Source organism: Notamacropus eugenii, chromosome 1 (genome assembly GCF_028372415.1).
Source record: "Notamacropus eugenii isolate mMacEug1 chromosome 1, mMacEug1.pri_v2, whole genome shotgun sequence".
NCBI classification, from domain to species: domain Eukaryota; kingdom Metazoa; phylum Chordata; class Mammalia; order Diprotodontia; family Macropodidae; genus Notamacropus; species Notamacropus eugenii.
The window spans coordinates 343220184-343239079 of record NC_092872.1 but is presented as its reverse complement, the minus strand read 5'-3'; the positions used below and the strand labels follow the sequence as shown (position 1 = coordinate 343239079).

Here is an 18896-nt window from a genome sequence, read left to right as displayed (position 1 = left end):
ATAATAGTCTGTTACAAAAGATTTAACTTATGTTTTTGTGTATCAGGTTAATATCTGCAAGAGCAAGGTATGAAAGATATAATGGCAATCAAATTCTTTTTTGGTAAGTGTTACTAACTCAGGTAAAAAAAGGTAGCTTTTGTGTTTTGTTACTGAATTTTAACATTGCTATCAGTTGTTATGGAACAAAATTTGTATAAAATGATTTGTTTTGGTGCTTTATGAATTATTTAAAATTGTAAAACTTGTTTACTTTTAGGTCTGCATTTTGGCAGGTTGGTACCTGTTGCCAAAGGAAAACTATATAAGCAAAAAAAGCTAATACCTGCATGAATAGAATTTTTCAGCTACCTAATGTATTTAGGGTTGGTGAACTATTAATATAGCTTGGCCTCCAATTTAATAACATTGGCACACCCAGTGTTCAGTTGGTTGCTAAGTATCATGATTTTAAAACTGTGCCTACGTATACAAATGTTAAGTATTCAAGGACTGAGCGTATACATAAAATACTACATTTTGACTGTAGAGATGCTTAGACCATCATCAGTAGGAAAGAAATTTAAAGATTTTTTTTGATAGTATTATGAAATGACATGATTTCTCACATGAATTCTTCTGGTTTCTTTGTAGTTAGACCACAGTATTTACTGTATAACAGAATTTTGCTTCTGTGAAGCCAAAGTGGCCCATATAGAAATGGAATATGTGACCTTTAGTCTGTGTCCAAACCACTCTACCTACATGATTTCATGAGCCCTATCAATTAAATGTAATTTTGAACAGTTTAGACATGTGTGCTAAATGTAGATACTGAAGAAACCTGAATAGCGTGTCCCATTTGATTAGAAATTTAAAATTTCCTTTAAATCTTTATACCAAGAGCACTTACTGATGAAGACCTTTAATGCCTTGGACAAGGTTTGAATTAATCTAGTATTGAAACTAAATAAATATTTCTTTTTTATAGCTCTGAAACCGTTGCCAGATGTTGGTATATCCTTCTTTCTGGATCTGTATTTATGAACGACTCTGTAATTTTCGCTCCTCAAAGGTATGTTATAAGAGTGTTGTTTATAGTAGTGATTTTAGGTCAGATTATCTCTATTATAACAAGACTCTTTTACTTGGTTTTGCGATGCTTATACTTATATAAAAAAAGACAATTCTTTAGCATCTCATGGAAGATGCTTGAACAGGGTCAGACTTTGTTTATATTTCTCGTAGCATTACATTTATATGTTTAGAGTAGGGATTTTTAATCTTGGGCCTGTGAACTCTTTTTTTTTTTTTTAAGATAATTACATATAATTGGGGTTTTTTTTTGTAATCCTTTGTATTTTATTGTATGCATTTAAAAGTAACATTGTGAGAAGGGATCCATGGGTTTCACCATACTGTCAAAGGGGTCAGTGAACTCTAAAAGGTTAAGAAACTAACCTAGAGCTTATTTGGTCAGTCTCTACTTTGAGACTCCATTTGTAGTGCTTGCTCTTTTTGTACCACATTATTTCTATATTGGCCAAATTCAGAATCACACCATAGTCTTGGAAACTAAAATAAGAAGTGTGTCTGTTTCTCTTCTCTTGGTAGAGTGATGGTCGACCACCAATGTGGAACATTGCATTTATTATCTATGCAGTAATTACTCTGCCTGTTTCTCATTGTGCTATAGCTTTCTTGCCCTTCATGGCTAAACTTTGTGAGAAAGCCATCTAGGATTGAGATCTTGACATGTCCCCTTACTCTCTCTTCTGGCCTCTTTTCATTCTAGTTTGTGACTTCATCATTCAACTGAAATTCCTCTTTCAAAAGTCACCAACAGTTTCTTAATTGCACAAATCTAATTGCCTTTTCTCAATCCTGATCATCCTTGACCTGTTTGTAGTGAATGTCTACAGCATTTGACACTGTTGACCTTGTCTTCCTGGATATTCTTTCCTCGCTAGGTTTTCATGACATCATTCTCTCCTGGGTTTTCTTCTTGTCAGACCTGACTTTGTCAGTCTTCTTTGTTGGTTCTTTATCTATACCATGCCCGCTAACCGTGAATATACCATAATGACTCTATCCTTGATCTTTTTCTGTTCTATATTATCTCATTTGGTGATTTCGTCAGCTTCCACAAGTTCATTTATCATCTCAATGCAGATACATGTAGCCAGTCTAGTCTCTCTGCTAAGCTAAACCGCATGTCTTCAGCTGTCTTTTGGACATCTTGAATTGGATGTCCTATAGATGTGTCAACCTCAACATGTTTAAAACAGAACTCATTTTCTTTCCTCTCAAACCCTCTCCCTTCTGAACTTCCTTGTTATTATCGAGGATATCACCATCCTTCCAGTCACTCAGGTTGAATGTCATCCTAACCTCAGTATCATCCTTCACTGTTAACTTTCATTTACACTGCATTTCCAGTCCTCCCAGAATTTTATCCTCCTATATTTACCCCCATCTCTCTGTTCATAAAGCCACAGTTCAGGTCCTCTTTTTCTCTTCTCTGGATTACTGCAGTAACCTTCTAATTGATTTTTCCTGCCTTGAGTTTTTGCCTATTTCACTTGGCTTATAAGTTTGGCCATGTCAAGCCCATGATCTCCAGCAGCACTCTTATTACCTCTAAAATAAAATATAAAGTCCTCTGTTATTTAAAGCTCTTTATAACTTTTGAACCCCTTTCTATTTTTCCAGTCTTCTTATATCTTAATCCTGGTCCTTGAATGTGACCCTCTTATTTCCTGCCATTTTGCCTTTGCCCTTGCCTTGGTTACTTTGCAGGGAGATTTCCTTCCCTTCTTGACATTGATCTCCTGGCTTCCCTGGCATCTTCAAGTTTAAGAGGTCTTTCCCAATCTGTCTTATTGCCAGTACCTTCTCCTTTCAGATTACTATCATGTATTCTATGTGTATATGTATATGACTATCCTATGGATTCATTGTCATTTACACGTCTCTACCATGAGAATGTATACCACTTGAAGTCAGGGACTTACTTTTGCCCTTCTTTGTATCTCTAGCATTTATCCCAATGCCTGGCACATACTAAGTGTGTTGACTCACTGACTGAATGACTGAACTCTTTTTCTGTATAATAAGATAGTTCTTAGAGGATGTGGATTATTGGAAAGTGATATTGGTGTAAAAAATGTCATGAATAAAACATTTAAAAAATTAGCATTCAGGGAAGAAGAGAAAATAGTCTTAGAAGATTAACTGTATGTGTTAGATCTGAATCAACATAAAGTACTCCCTTACCTGGAACCTCTGGTTAGTATTAAAGAAATGAAGTTGATGGGCCTCCTAAGAACCAGAAGCTGGTGTAGTCTGAGTAGAATCAAGGGGAAAGAAGCACGATTATTAGAAGTATGAGTTGGTAGATCTTTCTGGGGTGAGTCAAGGAGTGGTAGTTGAAGAGCTAGAATTAGGGAAGATTTGCTAGCATCAGTTTATTGAATGCAAAGATCTTTTAAATCTTAAACTATAAGAGTTTTACATACATATTTACCTTTGGTAACATAAATTTCACCTTTCTTTTTATTTTTCCTTTAAACATAGCAAAGTAATTTCCAAATTTTATTGATGTTAGGACAAAGAAGGCTCAAGTTGTAAAGAACCATAATATTTAAAGCTAGATGTGACACTGGAGATATTAGAGATGTCCAGTCCAGTATTTGTAGATGGAAAAATAGCAGTTTAGAGAGGGAAAGGGATTTGCCTCATAGATGAAAGCTATGAATCACTGTTAGGGTGAGATTATAACCTCTACTGAATTCACCTCTGTAGTGTGTAGCTTCTTTAATGTCACTCTTCTGGTGAGTGAAAGAGCAATGTAGCTCCCACTTCTGTAATTCTATAGAGCTTTGCATAATGATTGAAACAGTATTATTATTTATTTACTTCATGCCCTCTTTATTGCTTACCATATACTTTTCAAGGTAGTTAAAGGTAAAGCTTAGGTCATATGTCACATATTAGTAGCTCTGACAAAACGGAATAGTTAAAATGAATATTTTTACTGAAGTTGTGGTTTGAGATGTTTTTGTGAATTTCACATGCTATCTTCTGTTGGTATCATTTCTAACTCTCATCGAACTGATAATTCAAATGGGTGTATTAGAAGATGTAAAAATACCCTTGAGTATTCATTTTGACAGGTTGGTTTTTTTTAAATCTTTAAGCTATTATTAACTCTTTGGTGAATGAGAGGAAAAACTGTAACTGAGTCTAAAGTTTAGATGTAGGTAAAGGAAGTCAGTTTTTACAAGCTGCACTTTAATATGATTATTAGGAAAACTAGCAGCATCTAGCATTGTAAAGGGTTAAGAGGGATGGTGTTTGAGTTTAATAAAATGCAGCCATTTCTCACAGTTAAGGTACATGTTAAAAAAACAATTTAAGTGCATCATGAAATTTAAACCCAAAGATTAATGATAAAGTTCTACCCCAGAGGAAAAGAGGAAAGCCAAACATTTCTAATAATGCAGAGCAAGCGTGAGAGAGAGTTGTACATGATTATATTTGTGGATGAATTCAAGGTAGACCATTTCCAAATTTTAGAGCATGGCAAACATACAAATGTAGTTATGAAAACAATAGGGTTTATTAATTTATGTGGTTCAGCAAAATTCTTGTCTTATGTAATTATTTTATCAATCAGTTTATTAATTATCTTATAGGAATATCTGACAGATTCCTTTCATCACTTAAGCCTGCTGTTCCTTTAGGCATTATATTTCAGCCCTGAATGAATTTAGTCTTATTTTGAAGAACAGGAAAACTTTCTAAAATCTCCTGTTATATTCTGGTTGAGGTGGATGGAGGGAAAGGTGAATGATGTAGATGATAGCTATGATTTATGAAAGCTTTACAGATTCTTGTTTTTTCTACTGTTGTACATTGTGATTTAGATGTTGCATGACCTTTAAAAGTGCATTTTAACTGTCTTTGGGGAGAGATAGTTGCTTTACGTAATATACTGCAAACAAAAACACTTGTGAATTTACTTACTCTTTATCAAATGTAAGCCCTGCAACTTGTAGATTAACAAATGCTATTTCTGCTTTAATTGCTGGCATATAGCCTGTATCTGCAAGGTTTTAAATAAGGCATTGTGATGCAGCCAGTTACTAAATCCTGCTATTTATAGAACATCTCTCATATTTTTCCCTTTAATTCCCTTTAAATCCCTTAGTACAAGCCCGCATTACTAACCACATAGGCTATTGTAGGAGCTTCCTAACAGTCTTTCTCACCTTCATTCTCTTCCCCATCCTGTCCATCCTTCAGATCATTGCCAAATTATCTTTCAGTATCTAGATTTGAACATATAGCACTCCTACACTGAAAAAATTTTCAGTAACTGTTTACTCTCAAGTAATAATATTGATAGCTGACATTTTTTTATAGCACTTATAGGCTTACAAACTCTCTTACATACATTGTTATTTGACCAGTCTTGTAAGATATGTATTACCATGTCCCTATTTTTCAGATGAGGAAGCTGACACTTGGGAAGGTTGTGATAATTGCCCAAGGTCATATAGCTAGTAAGTTCATGGGGGAGATTCAAATTCAGATTTATGCAAAGTCTGAATTTAATCCTTTTTAAAAAAGTTTTATTATTCCCAGTGACTTTGTTGCAGTGCCTATACTGTGTAACATGTATGTATTTGTTCATTTGCTTCTGATTTAGCAGATATTTTTTAGGGCTTACTGTATGTAGAATGTTGTATAGGGGGAATGATAGATAAAAAGATATGATAAGATGTGACCCTTGTCTTCATGGAACTTAATGTTTCCTCGTTACCATTTACATATATATATCAATTAACATTTTATCTCATGTTATAAGCTCTTATATTCCTTATTTTAGCTTCTATTCTTCCTGGCAAGATAAATCCCAGAGCAAGACCAGCTGAAAAGACACTAGAGGTGTGCCAAAGGGTTAGGATTTATCTTTCAATGCTGTCAGATTGAGCCCCTCCCATTTAGTTGTCTTCCTAATATCAGTTCCTCAGGTATCTCTTCACTCTCACCTAACCTGTGTCTATTAATATCTTCTCAGCATTGTCAGCAGCATTGATTAGTGCCCCAATATCATTTAACCAATTAATATAAATTAGCTTGTATAAAAAGAATATTTACTGAGAAGTAAGGAAGTGCACATTCCCCCGGGACTAGGAGCACACTCTCCTTTAACTCCCTCGGTCCCTAGGGACAATAGACTTAAATTGAAGTGCTTATTACAAAGCATTGACCTCACCACGTTCATTTCTGAACATAGCATAGGCAGTAGACAAAATCTTTTTATTGCTGGCCTGGGTTAGCCATGTTGATTTGGTACTTTGCTTCCCACTGGAGTTGACTGGATTCTAGTTCTTTGACCCCTCATGCTCTTTTCACCGTTTTTGAAACTCACAAGATCATACCTTAGTCTGTTTACTCTCTAATATTTCCTTTATCTAAGGCAGAAAAGAATAGATACAATAGGGATCCTGCAACAATAGGGATCCTGCAACAGCAGGTCCATATCCTCATGGCTTCATGTCAGCTCAGATTAAAAGAGTAGACTTTGACATTCTTCTAATCCAGAGACTCATAACAGTTATTGCCCCTTCACTCAAACACAGACAGGCAGGATAGAAAGCACCCAGTGCTCTTTCCACAACATCATGCTGCAAATTCAGGTGCCTAGCTTGACATTCAAACTTACAGTCTGGCACCACTGTACCTTTCTAACCTTATTTCATATTACTTCCTTCCATATATTCCCCTAAATACTTTTGATTTATTGATCTAACCAAATCCATCTTCTTTGTGTGCTGAAAAAGCTCCATATGTTCTCCCACTTTCTTGCTTTTGCTTATGCTTTTCCTCATGCCCTTTGAATTTCTACTATTCTTTTAATGTCAGTCATTCAGTCAATAATCATGAATTAATTAAGTATTAGACCTGGTGCTAGGTGCTTGGAATACAAATATAAAGAATGAAACATTCCGTGTTATTAAAGAGCTTACATTTTAATGGAGAATGAGTTCATTTAAAATGAACAGTGAGTTCATTTAAAAACATGTACAGAAGAAATAAAAGATAATAGAGATAAATACAAGGTGTAGTTAGATACAAATTGCATACAATTCAAATATCTCCTTCATGATACCTTCCCATGTTTGTAATGACTTTCACCTTTAGGTCTCTATTGGAATTGTAACATCTATCATAATTCTTTATTGTCTTATTTCCCTTCTTTTTTGTAAATTCCAAGATTTTTAAGTACCCTAACTTGGCTAAACTTTTTATCTCATACAGAATCCAATGCACTACCTTTTCAGCCTGTAGGTGCTTAATAAATGCTGTGTTTATCAAAGTAACTAGCTTTTCTTGGTCTGTGTATGTGATTTCTTCATTAAAAGTAAATTTTCTGCTATGCTGAAAGGGTTTTATGCCTATTCTTAGATATTAGGTGAGTAGATTAAGGTTTTAATTCTTTGAAAATAGACTTAATAGTTTTAGAACTTTTCCAGAAAGAAAAGGGCTTCTTGACTTCTGTGCATTCTAAAATAGTTTTAATAAAAATTGTTCATACTTGTCTGTCACTTTGTTTATAAAATGCTTTGTGTGTTTTATCTCATTTGATCTTTATAGTATGTGCTTTTATTTTATCTTCACAGTGACCCTATGAGATAGGTGTCACATTATCCCCATGATACAGATCAGTAACACCAGGTACAGGGAGAAGTTAAAGTGATTTTCCCAAAATTACACAGTTAAGTACATTGTAAAACTGAAATTCCAACCCATGGCTTTTGATTTTGTTTGGTACTCTTTCTAATATATCATAAAATTAGTAGTTTAAAATTAAGTTCATAATACATCATTTAAAAATAGAAGTAAAATACATAACTTTGTTAAGGTATTGTAGATGCAGTTTCCTTGGCTTTTGATCTATGACTAGTTACAGAGAATTTTCCTGGCTTCTTTGATGATGCTACCTTGACCACCTTATGCTGAGTTCCCCTCTTTTGAATTATTGCCATAGCATAATCATAATTTAGTCACACCAGACTTTAACATAATTGATTTTTGCGAAATCTAGAATAGAGGGATTATTTTTTATATTGGTCTCAATTTCTAGACTATTGAAGGAGCTATTTTTCTGTAAAAAGTCTTGTCAAAATGAACGCTATTTTTTTAAACCTCCAGATGGTTTTCTTAATCAGAACGTTAAGTTCTTGCTTTTCACATAAATTGCTGTGACTTACAGCAAAACCACTTATGGGTCTAATGGGGCAAGATTATGTATGTATCCCATAGCAACCCAGAGATTTCCTTCTTTAATTTTTATATGACAGTATGAAAGATGTGTACTCATGTAATATAGAGCATCATAGGAGTTGGTACTTGAATTAACACTTATTAATTATTTTTATTAGTTAGAAAGTTACCTTTCTTTAACTTTTTTCACGTAACAATTCTCTTCGTTTAGAAGGAAACAACCAGGTGTTAGAACAATAGAAAAGATTCACTGAATTGCTCTCTTTTTTTAGATCACTTTTCATTGTAGTCTTTAGCTTGTGACAATTATGGAGGAAACAAAAAACAACACTGAGTCAAAAGGAAAGACCGATTGAACCAATATTTCAATATAATTTCACAATATTTATGAAGCATAGAAACAGTGTTAAAAAAACTAGGAAGAGTAATGTACTATGAGTCAGATGATATGGATTCTATTTGAGTCTTTTACTAACTGCGACCTTGGGAAAATCACTTCACCACTGTTTTGCCATCATTCTCTGTCTCATATGATTATTGAAAAAAATTAAAGATGTCTGTAAAGTATTTTGTAAATTTAAAAGCTCTCTCTGTCAGTTGCTACTTATTAATATTTCTCTTAATTCAATGTTAATTGCAAGATATAGGAAGTTCTAAGACTTGGGTGCTTTTCATATCACTAATAGGGACCAGCTTAAAAAAAAAGGGTTTTTATCATGGTATTCTGATAATTGTAGTCTCTTTATACATTGTTTTTCTCACCATCCCACAGGTAGAAAAAGAAACAACCCAAAGTAACTTGTTTTTCTGTTTTCACAGTTTTGGTCAGTTTGGAGGAATAAGAGGATGTGACTGCATTGTACTAGAGCCTTCAGAAATGATTGTGGTAAGAACTTTAAAGTATGTTGCATATGTTTTAATGTACATCAATAATATCTTTCCCCCTACCTTCTCTACCCCTATTTCATGTGCATTTTTAGCAATATCCCAGGGTTAAATGAGTGAGTAAATGAAAAGTGCTTATAAACACTATGTGCAAAGCACTTGTGGACGTGGTTATACCAATAGGAGATGTTGTCAGTAGAAACATTAGAAATACTTCTCTCATCTAGACTGATTATTTATTATCAAATACCAAACCTCTTTGAATATGATACAGACATTAGATGGTGGCATAGATACACTTGTTCCTTCTTGGCCATAGTGATGCTTATACTGATTAAATTATTACTGTGGTCAGAAGTTTAAATTTGAAAGAAATAGAGACCATGATTTTTCTGGTTCTTCAGTTACTGTTAAATTTTATTAACATTTATTAAATACTTTCAGGCCTTGTGGACCAGAGACATTAGGGAGGAGTTAGAACCCTGAGGGATAGTTAAAAAGTTTATAGTCTGGTTAAGCTAAGAACTCCATAGGTGAACTTAGTAGATGTTTAAGACACCCTTACTGTCACTATTTCTCAAAAGCTGAGTCTTCTTATACTTCACATACTTCAGACAGGGCAGCTGAGTGATGCAGTGGATAGAGCACCAGTGCAGGAGTGAGGAGGACCTGAGTTCAAATCTCACCTCAGACATTTGACACTCACTGACTGTGTGACCTTGGGCAAGTCATTTAACCCCAATTGCCTCATCGTGGGTCATCTCCAATCATCCTGATGAATATCTGATCACTGGATTCAGATGGCTCAGGAGGAGAAATTAGGGTGGTGACCTTGCATATCCCTCCTTCACTTAAAACAAAAAGTCAAGTGCAAGTCATGTTGTCGTTTCTCTGATGGCATGGTCTTCTTCTGCAATGAAGGACGAACACAACACAACAGCAAAACTTCAGACAGTGTTATTATGATCAATCTGAACTTGAAGTTTGGAAAGCTATTCCCCTCTTTTACAATTACCTCTCCCATCTTTTTATACAAAGATAGGTCCCAGTTTTATATTCTTCCTAAGTCAACAAACATTTATTAAGCACCTAACTCTAGCCATCTTTGATTTTGTGAGCCCACATTAAGCACCTTTTACTCTGTATTTCCCTAAACGGTAACATTTAAATGTCCATTGCCACTCATTTGGGCACATAATCTTACATTTCTTTGCAAGTTGTAGAGGAAAGGGTTCTTGTTTAAACTGTACCACCTACCCTGTTTTAGGGTAATTATAAGTATCAATTCAGATAAGGATGTAACTATCATTACAAAAATGTAAGATAATATAATTAATAATTATTACATGTAGGTTGTATTTTATGGCCTTATATAAATTGTTATCTTCCAAATGAGTGGAGGAATATAACTTCTATTTTTTTCTGTATCTGCTCCATCACCTAGAGTGGTGCTAAACACTTAGTGAACCCTCAGATATTTTGATGTGCAATACTCTCCCCACCCCACTTCCCAGTCTAAAAACCATTTTGTATTGGGAAGAAGAGAAAGGCTTATTTTCTTCTTTGCAGAGAGCATAATTATATGTGTGAGACACTATACTAGGTCCTGGGGATAGAGATAAAATAGCATCTGCCCTCAAGGAGTTTACATTTTAAATGGGGGAAATAACACATATATAAGTATGTACAAATCACATACAAATTTGCCCTTAGATGGAAAAGCCTTAATATCTGGGGGGATCTGGAAAGGCCATTTTCAGAAGATAGTACTTGAGCTGAGTCTTGGAGGATTCTAGGTGACAGGGTTATGGTGGCAGAGCATTTCCATAATGCTCTGTGCATTATTGCCTCTGTAAAAACACAGTTATGAGAGGTGAAGTGTTGTGTGTGAGAGCCCACTGTAGACCAGTAAAGCTAGTCTTTGAAGAATATGGATGGGAATAATGTCCTAAGTAGACAGAAAAGGAAAGGGCCAAATTATGAGATTCTGTATTTGATCCTGGAGGTAATAAAAGAGTCAGGGAGAGAAGGTGACATTGTCAAATCTGTTCTTTAGGAAGATCATTTTTGTGACTTTGTAGAAGATGAATTGGAGCAAGGAGAGATTTGAGGCAAGGAGACTTGTCCAGAAATTATTGGGCGAGAACAGATGAGAAGTGATGAGGGCTGTAATAAGGTATTGGCTGTGTGAATGGAGAGATGGGGGCAGGGTATATTATGAGAGTTAGTGTGGAAATAGAAATGACAAGATTTAGCAACTGATTAGATATGTAGGCTTAATGACAGTGAGTTAAAGTTGATACTGAGATTGTGAAACTGAATGACTGGAAGGATATTGGTATCCCTAACACACATAGGAAAATTGGGAATAAGGGTAGGTTTAAGGGCTGGTGGAGTTAACAGTTTGAGTTTTGTACATACTGAATTTGATTTACCTATGGAATATTCAGTTCAAAATGGCTAATAAGTAGTGTAATGCAGAACTGAAGCTCAGGAATGAGATTAGGCCTGGATATATGTACACATCTCAGATAGAGATGATAATTGAACCCATGAGAGCTGATGAGTGAAACTGTAGAGAGAAAAGAGTAGAGGGCTCAGGGTAGGGCCTTTGGTTATACCTCAAGATAGTGGTGTGGGGTGGGTAATGGATCAGCAAAGGAAATGGAACAATGTTTGGACAGATAAGAAGAAACACGAAAGAGTAGTGTAATAACTCGGAGAACAGAGAATATTTAGGAGTGGTTAACAGTGTAAAATTCTGCAAATAGGTTAAGAATGATGAGTATTGAGATCATAGCATTTTGCAGTTGAGATTGTTCATGAAAACAGTTTCAGCTGAATGATGAAGTTGGAAACCAGATTGTAGAAGGGTGGGAGAGTGGATATACTGAAGGTAGACCATTTTCTCTAAGAATTGGGTTGGGAAAGGGAAGGCAACTACAGGATAATAGCTAGTGGGGATAGTAGGTGAGAGTATTTTTGAGGACAGGGAAATGTGCATGTTTGGAAAGCAGGGAAGGAGCTAGTAGAAAGGAAGAGATTGAAGATTAATGAGAGAGAAAAGATGATAATGGGAGCAATGTGCTAAAGAAGATGGGAGGATATAGGATCAAGCAGACATGTACTAAGGTTGGTGGGGAAAAGAACTACTTCAAAGATTGGAGTAAACCATGAGATAATTGGGGTTGATGTCAAGGGGATTTGAAGTGAAGAAAAGAGACTTCTTAGCAAATGTCCCTGATTTTCTCCATAAATTATCGGTTCAGGTCCTCATCTGAGAAGACTGAGGGAAGAGGGTCTTGAGGAGAGAAGATATGAAACAATTGTTGTTGTTAGTGGGATAGGAAATCATATAGAGAGAAGTAGAAGGATTTCTTTGCTTCAAGGAGGCCAAATTCTAACTGGAAAGCATACATTTGTAGTGGATCTAGTCAGAAACTCCTCCTCCCCTCCAGGACTTTCCCCACCTTTGTCTAGCAAAGCAGAAGTAACTGGAGAATTCAAATGATGAGAACCTTCCTGAATTGGAGCTTAAGGTGTAAGTAGCAATTTGGGCTATCAGGGAATTTTAGAGTAGAAGATGTGTAGAATTCAATTGATTCATTAAGGGATCAGAATTATCAAAGGAGGAGAACATAGTCTGTACAGGGTTGTTGACCCGGGAAAGAACTGAAGGAAATGTAACATCCTTAGGAGAGTTTTGGCTTAATGGAAAGAGAGTTTCAGAGCCAGAAAGACTTTATTTCATGTCCAGCCTCTGGGACATATTGGCTGCATGACCTGGGCATATCACTTAATCCTTTAGTGCTTTAGACAACTCTTTAAGATTACGTATTTCATAGGAGGGGTCAGTCTGCATTGGTAGAGAAAGTTTCCTTCTCTCTCTTGTTTTTTAACTCCCTTTTATGTGTTGTCTCTCCCCAGAAGAGTATAAGCTCCTTGAGGCCAGGAGCTGTCTTTCTTTTTCGCTTGTATTTGTATTCTTGGCATGTTTAATACATGCTTTATTTGTTTGTATTTGTTTGCCAAATCATAGGTCTAGTTCTTATCTCTGAGACACAGGGAGAAATTTTGTGATAGAAGATCATGGTTAGATAAGAACTGCTCAGAGTTCTTGATCCTGGAAATGATGGCAGGCTTGAGGGCAATCATCCCTTTGTATAATTAAGGTGGAGTGGTTGGATGAGTTGAGTGGGTTGATGAACTAGGAAATTAAGGCATTAGAAAAATCACCTGTATGCTTTAAGCCCCCTAGTATAAAGAAGGTAGGAGTTGGTGTGGGGGAGTAAGACTGTGAGCCAGGTACTGAATTTGTTGAGAAAGGAAGATGGATGCTTTGGGAGAAGCTTCCTGTTAATGTTGCCCAATTGTGTCTAGTCTGAAATTATATTTTCTGCATGAAGCTTTTTCTGCTTTCCTCCTTCAAACTGGAGGTAAACCCTCATTACTTACTTACCCCTCTCCCCCAAACTGCATAGTTTATTGTACTTCTTATGGTACTTAACATTCTTACTATGGTAATGTATTTTGTCTCATTCATTCTACTTGACGATGTTTTTTGAAAACAGAGATTATATTTTAAGATCTCTGTCTCCCCATAGTGCCTAGCACAGGTCATTGCACACACAGCATACTGATTGAATTAATAATTCTACTTTTTCATAATTAAGAATGGCACATAGTTTATTTTCTGCTTAGATTCTTAAAAGTGTGAAAGATTTTCTTATGAATGAGGGGTATAATGCTCTCCCTAAGGGTCTTTATTTATTTTTTGGCTTTTAAGTAATGGTTATTAAATATTATGCTCAATTTTTCTCAGTGCCAACATCATTATTGTTCCCATAACTGATGGCTCACATTTCCTGCTTTCCCATATCATAGAAGATAAGTTTTTTAAAAAAATATTGTATCATCTAGAAAACTCAACATGAGTCATTTTACATCAAACATTTACTTGGACTTAGTTCCTTGAAAAATGAAGTTAATGTTTTCTGAATAGTAGATTTTTGTCAAAGTTACCTGTGACCTGTCTTTTATCTTATTTGCTAATTTATTAGTGTAGAAAACAATTTAGTAAACTTGATACTTTGCCTGCTTTTGGCATTGAGTTCACAATCTTTTTATCAAACATGTCCCATGATGTACTCTGATGGAAAAATGCCAATTCCTGCCCCACTCATTTCCTTCTATGATTTCCAACAGACTTTTGTTGATAAATATTGATGTGCTCTTTGGTAAAGTTCAAATGAGATTTCATAAGATCATTCTGTTGGACACAATTCAAAAAAATTTTCACAGATTTTTAAATTTGTTGATATTTTCATTTATTTGAAGAAGGTTTACTTTAAATTTGAACTTTAATTTTTCTCCCCTAATAAAATAATTTTCTTCAAAATTTTGGCTATATCTTTTATCACCTGGAAATTCTTGAAAAAATTAAGTTCTTCCTTTCGTATTTTGGTCGCTAAATGTAATATAAAGAGCTATTTTGTAACTAAATGACTTTTAAGGCCAAATTTCTACACAATATTGTGTGGGGTGATTTTATTTTGTTTTATTTTGTTGCATCCCTTGGATTAGCAATTTTATAGATTCTAGTACTTCAGTATTTTACTGAGAATTGGAAAACATTTAATTTAGGGACAATTGATTCCTAGGTTCAGAGTTCTTCTCTGTACGTTATTATCTGTGTGACTGTTGCTGAGTCAGTCTTTCTGAGCATCCAGTTTCCTCATCTCCAAAATGAGGATAATACCTCCTGTAGTATCTGCTTTGCAGGCTTATTGTCAGAGTCAAATGAACCTTAAGTACTTTCTTTATACGTGTCATCTAGGTGATGGATAGAGCACTGGGCCTACAATCAAGGAAGACTTGAGTTCACTTGTGATCTCAGACGCTTACTAGCTGTGTAACCCTGGACAAGTTGCTTAACCTTTGCTTTCCTCAGTTTCCTCATCTGTAAAATGGGGATAATAATAGCATCCACTTCCCAGGATTATTATGAGGATGAAATGAGATAATAATTGTAAAGTACTTAACATAGTGCCTAAACACATAATAGGTGTTATAAATGTTAGTTATTATTGTTGTTGTTGTTGTTGTTAAGAATTTGAGAGTATCTCTTATAATTCACTTTGATTAATTAACAAAATAATTGTGCTGTATTTTAGTCAAGTATCTTTGACCACATCTCTGTGCTCCAATATCCATATTGGAATGAATTTAGTCAGCACTAAATTTTTTTTGGGGGGGGGTGGGGTAGCGGGGAGGAGAATTTCTTTAAGTGATCTATTTTGATATTTAGCAAGCATTTATTAATGTGAATACACACGCTCATGTCTTTGCTCTCAATTAAAATATGAAGAAATATGAAGCAAGGTTTTCTGCTGAGAGGTTGGGAGTAGGATGAACCAGAGTGAGTGGGTATGATGAGGTGGGATGAAAAGATTTGCTAGAGCTGCTTTGGTGGGTGTGATAATGAGTCATTGAGGGAGGCGAAAAGGATTCTCTTGCCACAGTGAGATCCTAGTTGAATATATGTAAAATAAATTTGTAGTATATCCCAGTTAGCATGGATTCATGATTTTTCTTCATTTGGCCAGACATGAATAGTAGAGAAGGCAGTAGATGGTAAGAGTAATCCAGTGCTGAAGCTTGACAGCACAAAATTGGCAATAGGATAAGGAGACAAGGGACTTGAGAGAAGACAGTATAGAGTTGAACTGGTTAACCAAAGGGTCAATCTGGGGAAGGGAGGAGAGTGTAACTAGTACAGGAGTATGACAGAGGGATTTAGGGTTTGGGGTTTGAAGACAGATGGAGAGATGAAATGAATACAAAATACTTTTCCTATCAGATGAGGAAAAGGATTAAGAGAAGTTAATTGACTTGCTCATGGTTGTATTAGTAAATGTGAAAACTGAGATTCGAATCTATTTCCTCATTGAGTCTAGGGATCCTCATTGCACCCCGTTGTCACTGAAGAAGCTCTCATTTTGTTTTGTTCACTACTGGTCAGTAGAAGCACCACATCTGTTTGAAATACAAGTAGCAATTATTATTTATCAAAAGAGGGTTACTTCTGTCTGGGTAAGTTGTCGTGGTATGTAGTGAGTGTGCATTTGCAAAGCCAGGTCTTTCAGCAGGAAACTTATCACAGATGTGGAGTTAGAGATCTGTTGATGGAATTGGGCAAGCCTTGAGATTGAGTAAGGGTAAGGAGTGGAAATGTACCTCACTTTATACACTATAGCAGATAAATAAATCTGTTTCTTTGTTTCTTTCTCTTTCTTTCTTCTTTTCTTCCTTTCTTTCCTTCTTTCCTTTTTTCCCCCTCCCTTTCAACTGAAGCTTTATAAGAAGAAAAACTAATTTATTTTTCTTCAGAAAATATATCATTGGTCGATTTTAATAAAGGCAAGAAGATTTTAACTCTTTTAATCCCTGACTAAGCCATTTTATACTCCGTCATTTTATTGCAAAGCTTAAATTTTTTTCCTCCATAGAGGTTGTTGAAGATGATAACTTCTTGTAGCAAATATCTAATGACTACTTACTGATAATACATTTAATTTTTATACTCAGCTTTAGTATCATATTCAAAATGACTTGGTAGGTAACTGACCTTTCTTCATATTCATGAAGGTGGTGACATCCATGTGCACCAAATCATGAAAAGGGGACGTTAGAAGGTGGTGATAAAAGTTATCATTGGGAAATGTTAATATGATAGCAGTTACTGGTAAGCAAGCTACACTATATGTAAGTCTGAACCCTTTTGTATTCTTAGAATTCTTGATTCATCTCTTAATTTCTCAAACTGACACTTCATTTTTTTGGATAATGAATAGATATGTTCTGCTTTCACACTGTCTCTTGCTATTCTTTACTTTGAACATTTCATAGCTAATGGGTACCTTGAGCAGATGGAAAATGGAGCCCTGAAAAGTAATAAATTCAAAGGAGTTGCAAATGTCTGGATTTGAGGGAAGAGGAATTTTTCAATTTACTTATTTTATCATGGAATCACTGAAGAGTCCAATTTATAAACTGTAAAAACTATATAAAAATTAATTTTAATAATATTATTACTCTTTCCTATTAGTACAATATAAAAATCAATAATAATATCTCCATTTGCCGATTATTTGAAAATAAAAATGCTTATTTCTTTTAAAACAAATGCATTCACATATTTATTCATATACTGGGGGAAGAAGACTCTTGGCTTTGAATAGTTACTATCACAATATATGAATACATATTATGTTTTAAGGTAACTTGAAAGAACAAATGTCTTGAAAATATTCAGAAAATGGAAGACTGAAGGAATGAATTGGGTCAGACATAAAGTTGAAAGACTTTTTGACAGCTTTAAGTATTAAATATTAAAAAATATTCACTTGATTTTAAAAGGAGGGTTTTTCTTTCTGTTCATAGAACCCAGGGATAAATTGTCCTTTTTAAAGTTTTACTTGAGTGTTTTTCAGTGATATTTTCCGTGAAAAGTGAAAAATTATTATAGAAATCCTGCCATTTATTAATTTTCAGTTGAGAAAAGAACCAAAACCCAGTTCTTTGCTTTGAAAAAAAGAATCATAGAGGCAGATGGCGGAGTAGGAGGATGAACCTGTAGAAGCTCCCCCTTCATAGCCCATAAAATACCTGTAAAAAATGACTTTAAACAAATTCTAGAGCAACTGAAACCGTAAAATGACAGAGTGAAAGAGATTTCTAGCCCAAGGCAACCTAGAAGGCTGACAGGAAAGGTTTATCACACAGGGCTCAGGGCAGAGTGCAGCCTGGCCTTGGTGGCGAGGCAGGGCCAGGACCTGGGCAGCATCTGTGATTCCCAGATCCCTCAACCCACAGAGGCCAAAGACAGCTTCAAAGGTCAGTGAGAAAGTTCTCTCACCTGGGTGAGAAGGGAACTCAGTCTGGCCCCAGGGCAGCAGGGCTGCTGTACAGTGTCCATTTTAGAAGTCATCAGCCTAAAGCCCCTGGGGGAATCTCGCAGCTGATCTGGATCTCAGCCCTGAGTGGCACTCCTAGGGTAAGGAGGAGCTCTGGCTGGCCTGGTGGAGCTGGTGGAGCCTCTGGAGAGGGAATTCTGCTCACAGGTCCTGGGCAGAGAAGAGTGCTTGTGGTTGCTCCCAGACCAGAGTGCAGGCCAGGAGAGGAGTAAACTCCTCTCCCTTGATTGTGCCTCTTTGGAGGAACTGAGAACTTGCAGGTCCCCAGAGTATACCCTCCTCTTGACAGAGGATTCAAAAGTCAAGTAACTGTCTGGGAAAATGCCCCCCCAAAAAGGAAAAAAAATAAGACTATAAAAGGCTACTTTCTTGGCGAACAGGTATTTTCTTCCATCCTTTTGGATGAGGAAGAACAATGCATACCATCAGAGGAAGACATAGAAGTCAAGGCTTCTACATCCAAAACCTCCAAAATAAATATGCAATGGTCTCAGGCCATGGAAGAGCTCCAAAAGGATTTTGAAAACCAAGTAAGAGAGGTGGAGGAAAAATTGGAAAGAGAAATGAGAGTGATACAAGAAAATCATGAAAAGTGAGTCAACAGCTTGCTAAAGGAGACCCAGGAAAATGCTGAAGAAAATAACACCTTTAAAAATAGGCTAACTCAATTGGCAAAAGAGGTCCAGAAAGCCAGAAGAATGCTTTAAAAAAGCAGAATTAGCCAAACAGAAAAAGGAACTTCAAAAGCTCACTGAACAAAAT

The 18896-nt window shown here is 35.7% G+C and overlaps 1 protein-coding gene across 9 annotated transcripts in view; it reads left to right on the top strand.

The window, feature by feature from the left end:
• The window catches only part of RAPGEF6 (Rap guanine nucleotide exchange factor 6), a 225407-nt gene that overhangs the window by 36010 nt on the left and 170501 nt on the right, over positions 1-18896 (top strand). For 8 of the 9 annotated variants that reach the window (XM_072629969.1, XM_072629966.1, XM_072629967.1 and 5 more), the window contains 3 exons: positions 47-103; positions 971-1054; positions 9094-9160. In XM_072629969.1, coding sequence (XP_072486070.1) covers positions 47-103; positions 971-1054; positions 9094-9160 — 208 coding nt within the window. The remainder of the gene's footprint in view (positions 1-46; positions 104-970; positions 1055-9093; positions 9161-18896) is intronic. The other variant, XM_072629971.1, reaches the window with a different exon arrangement.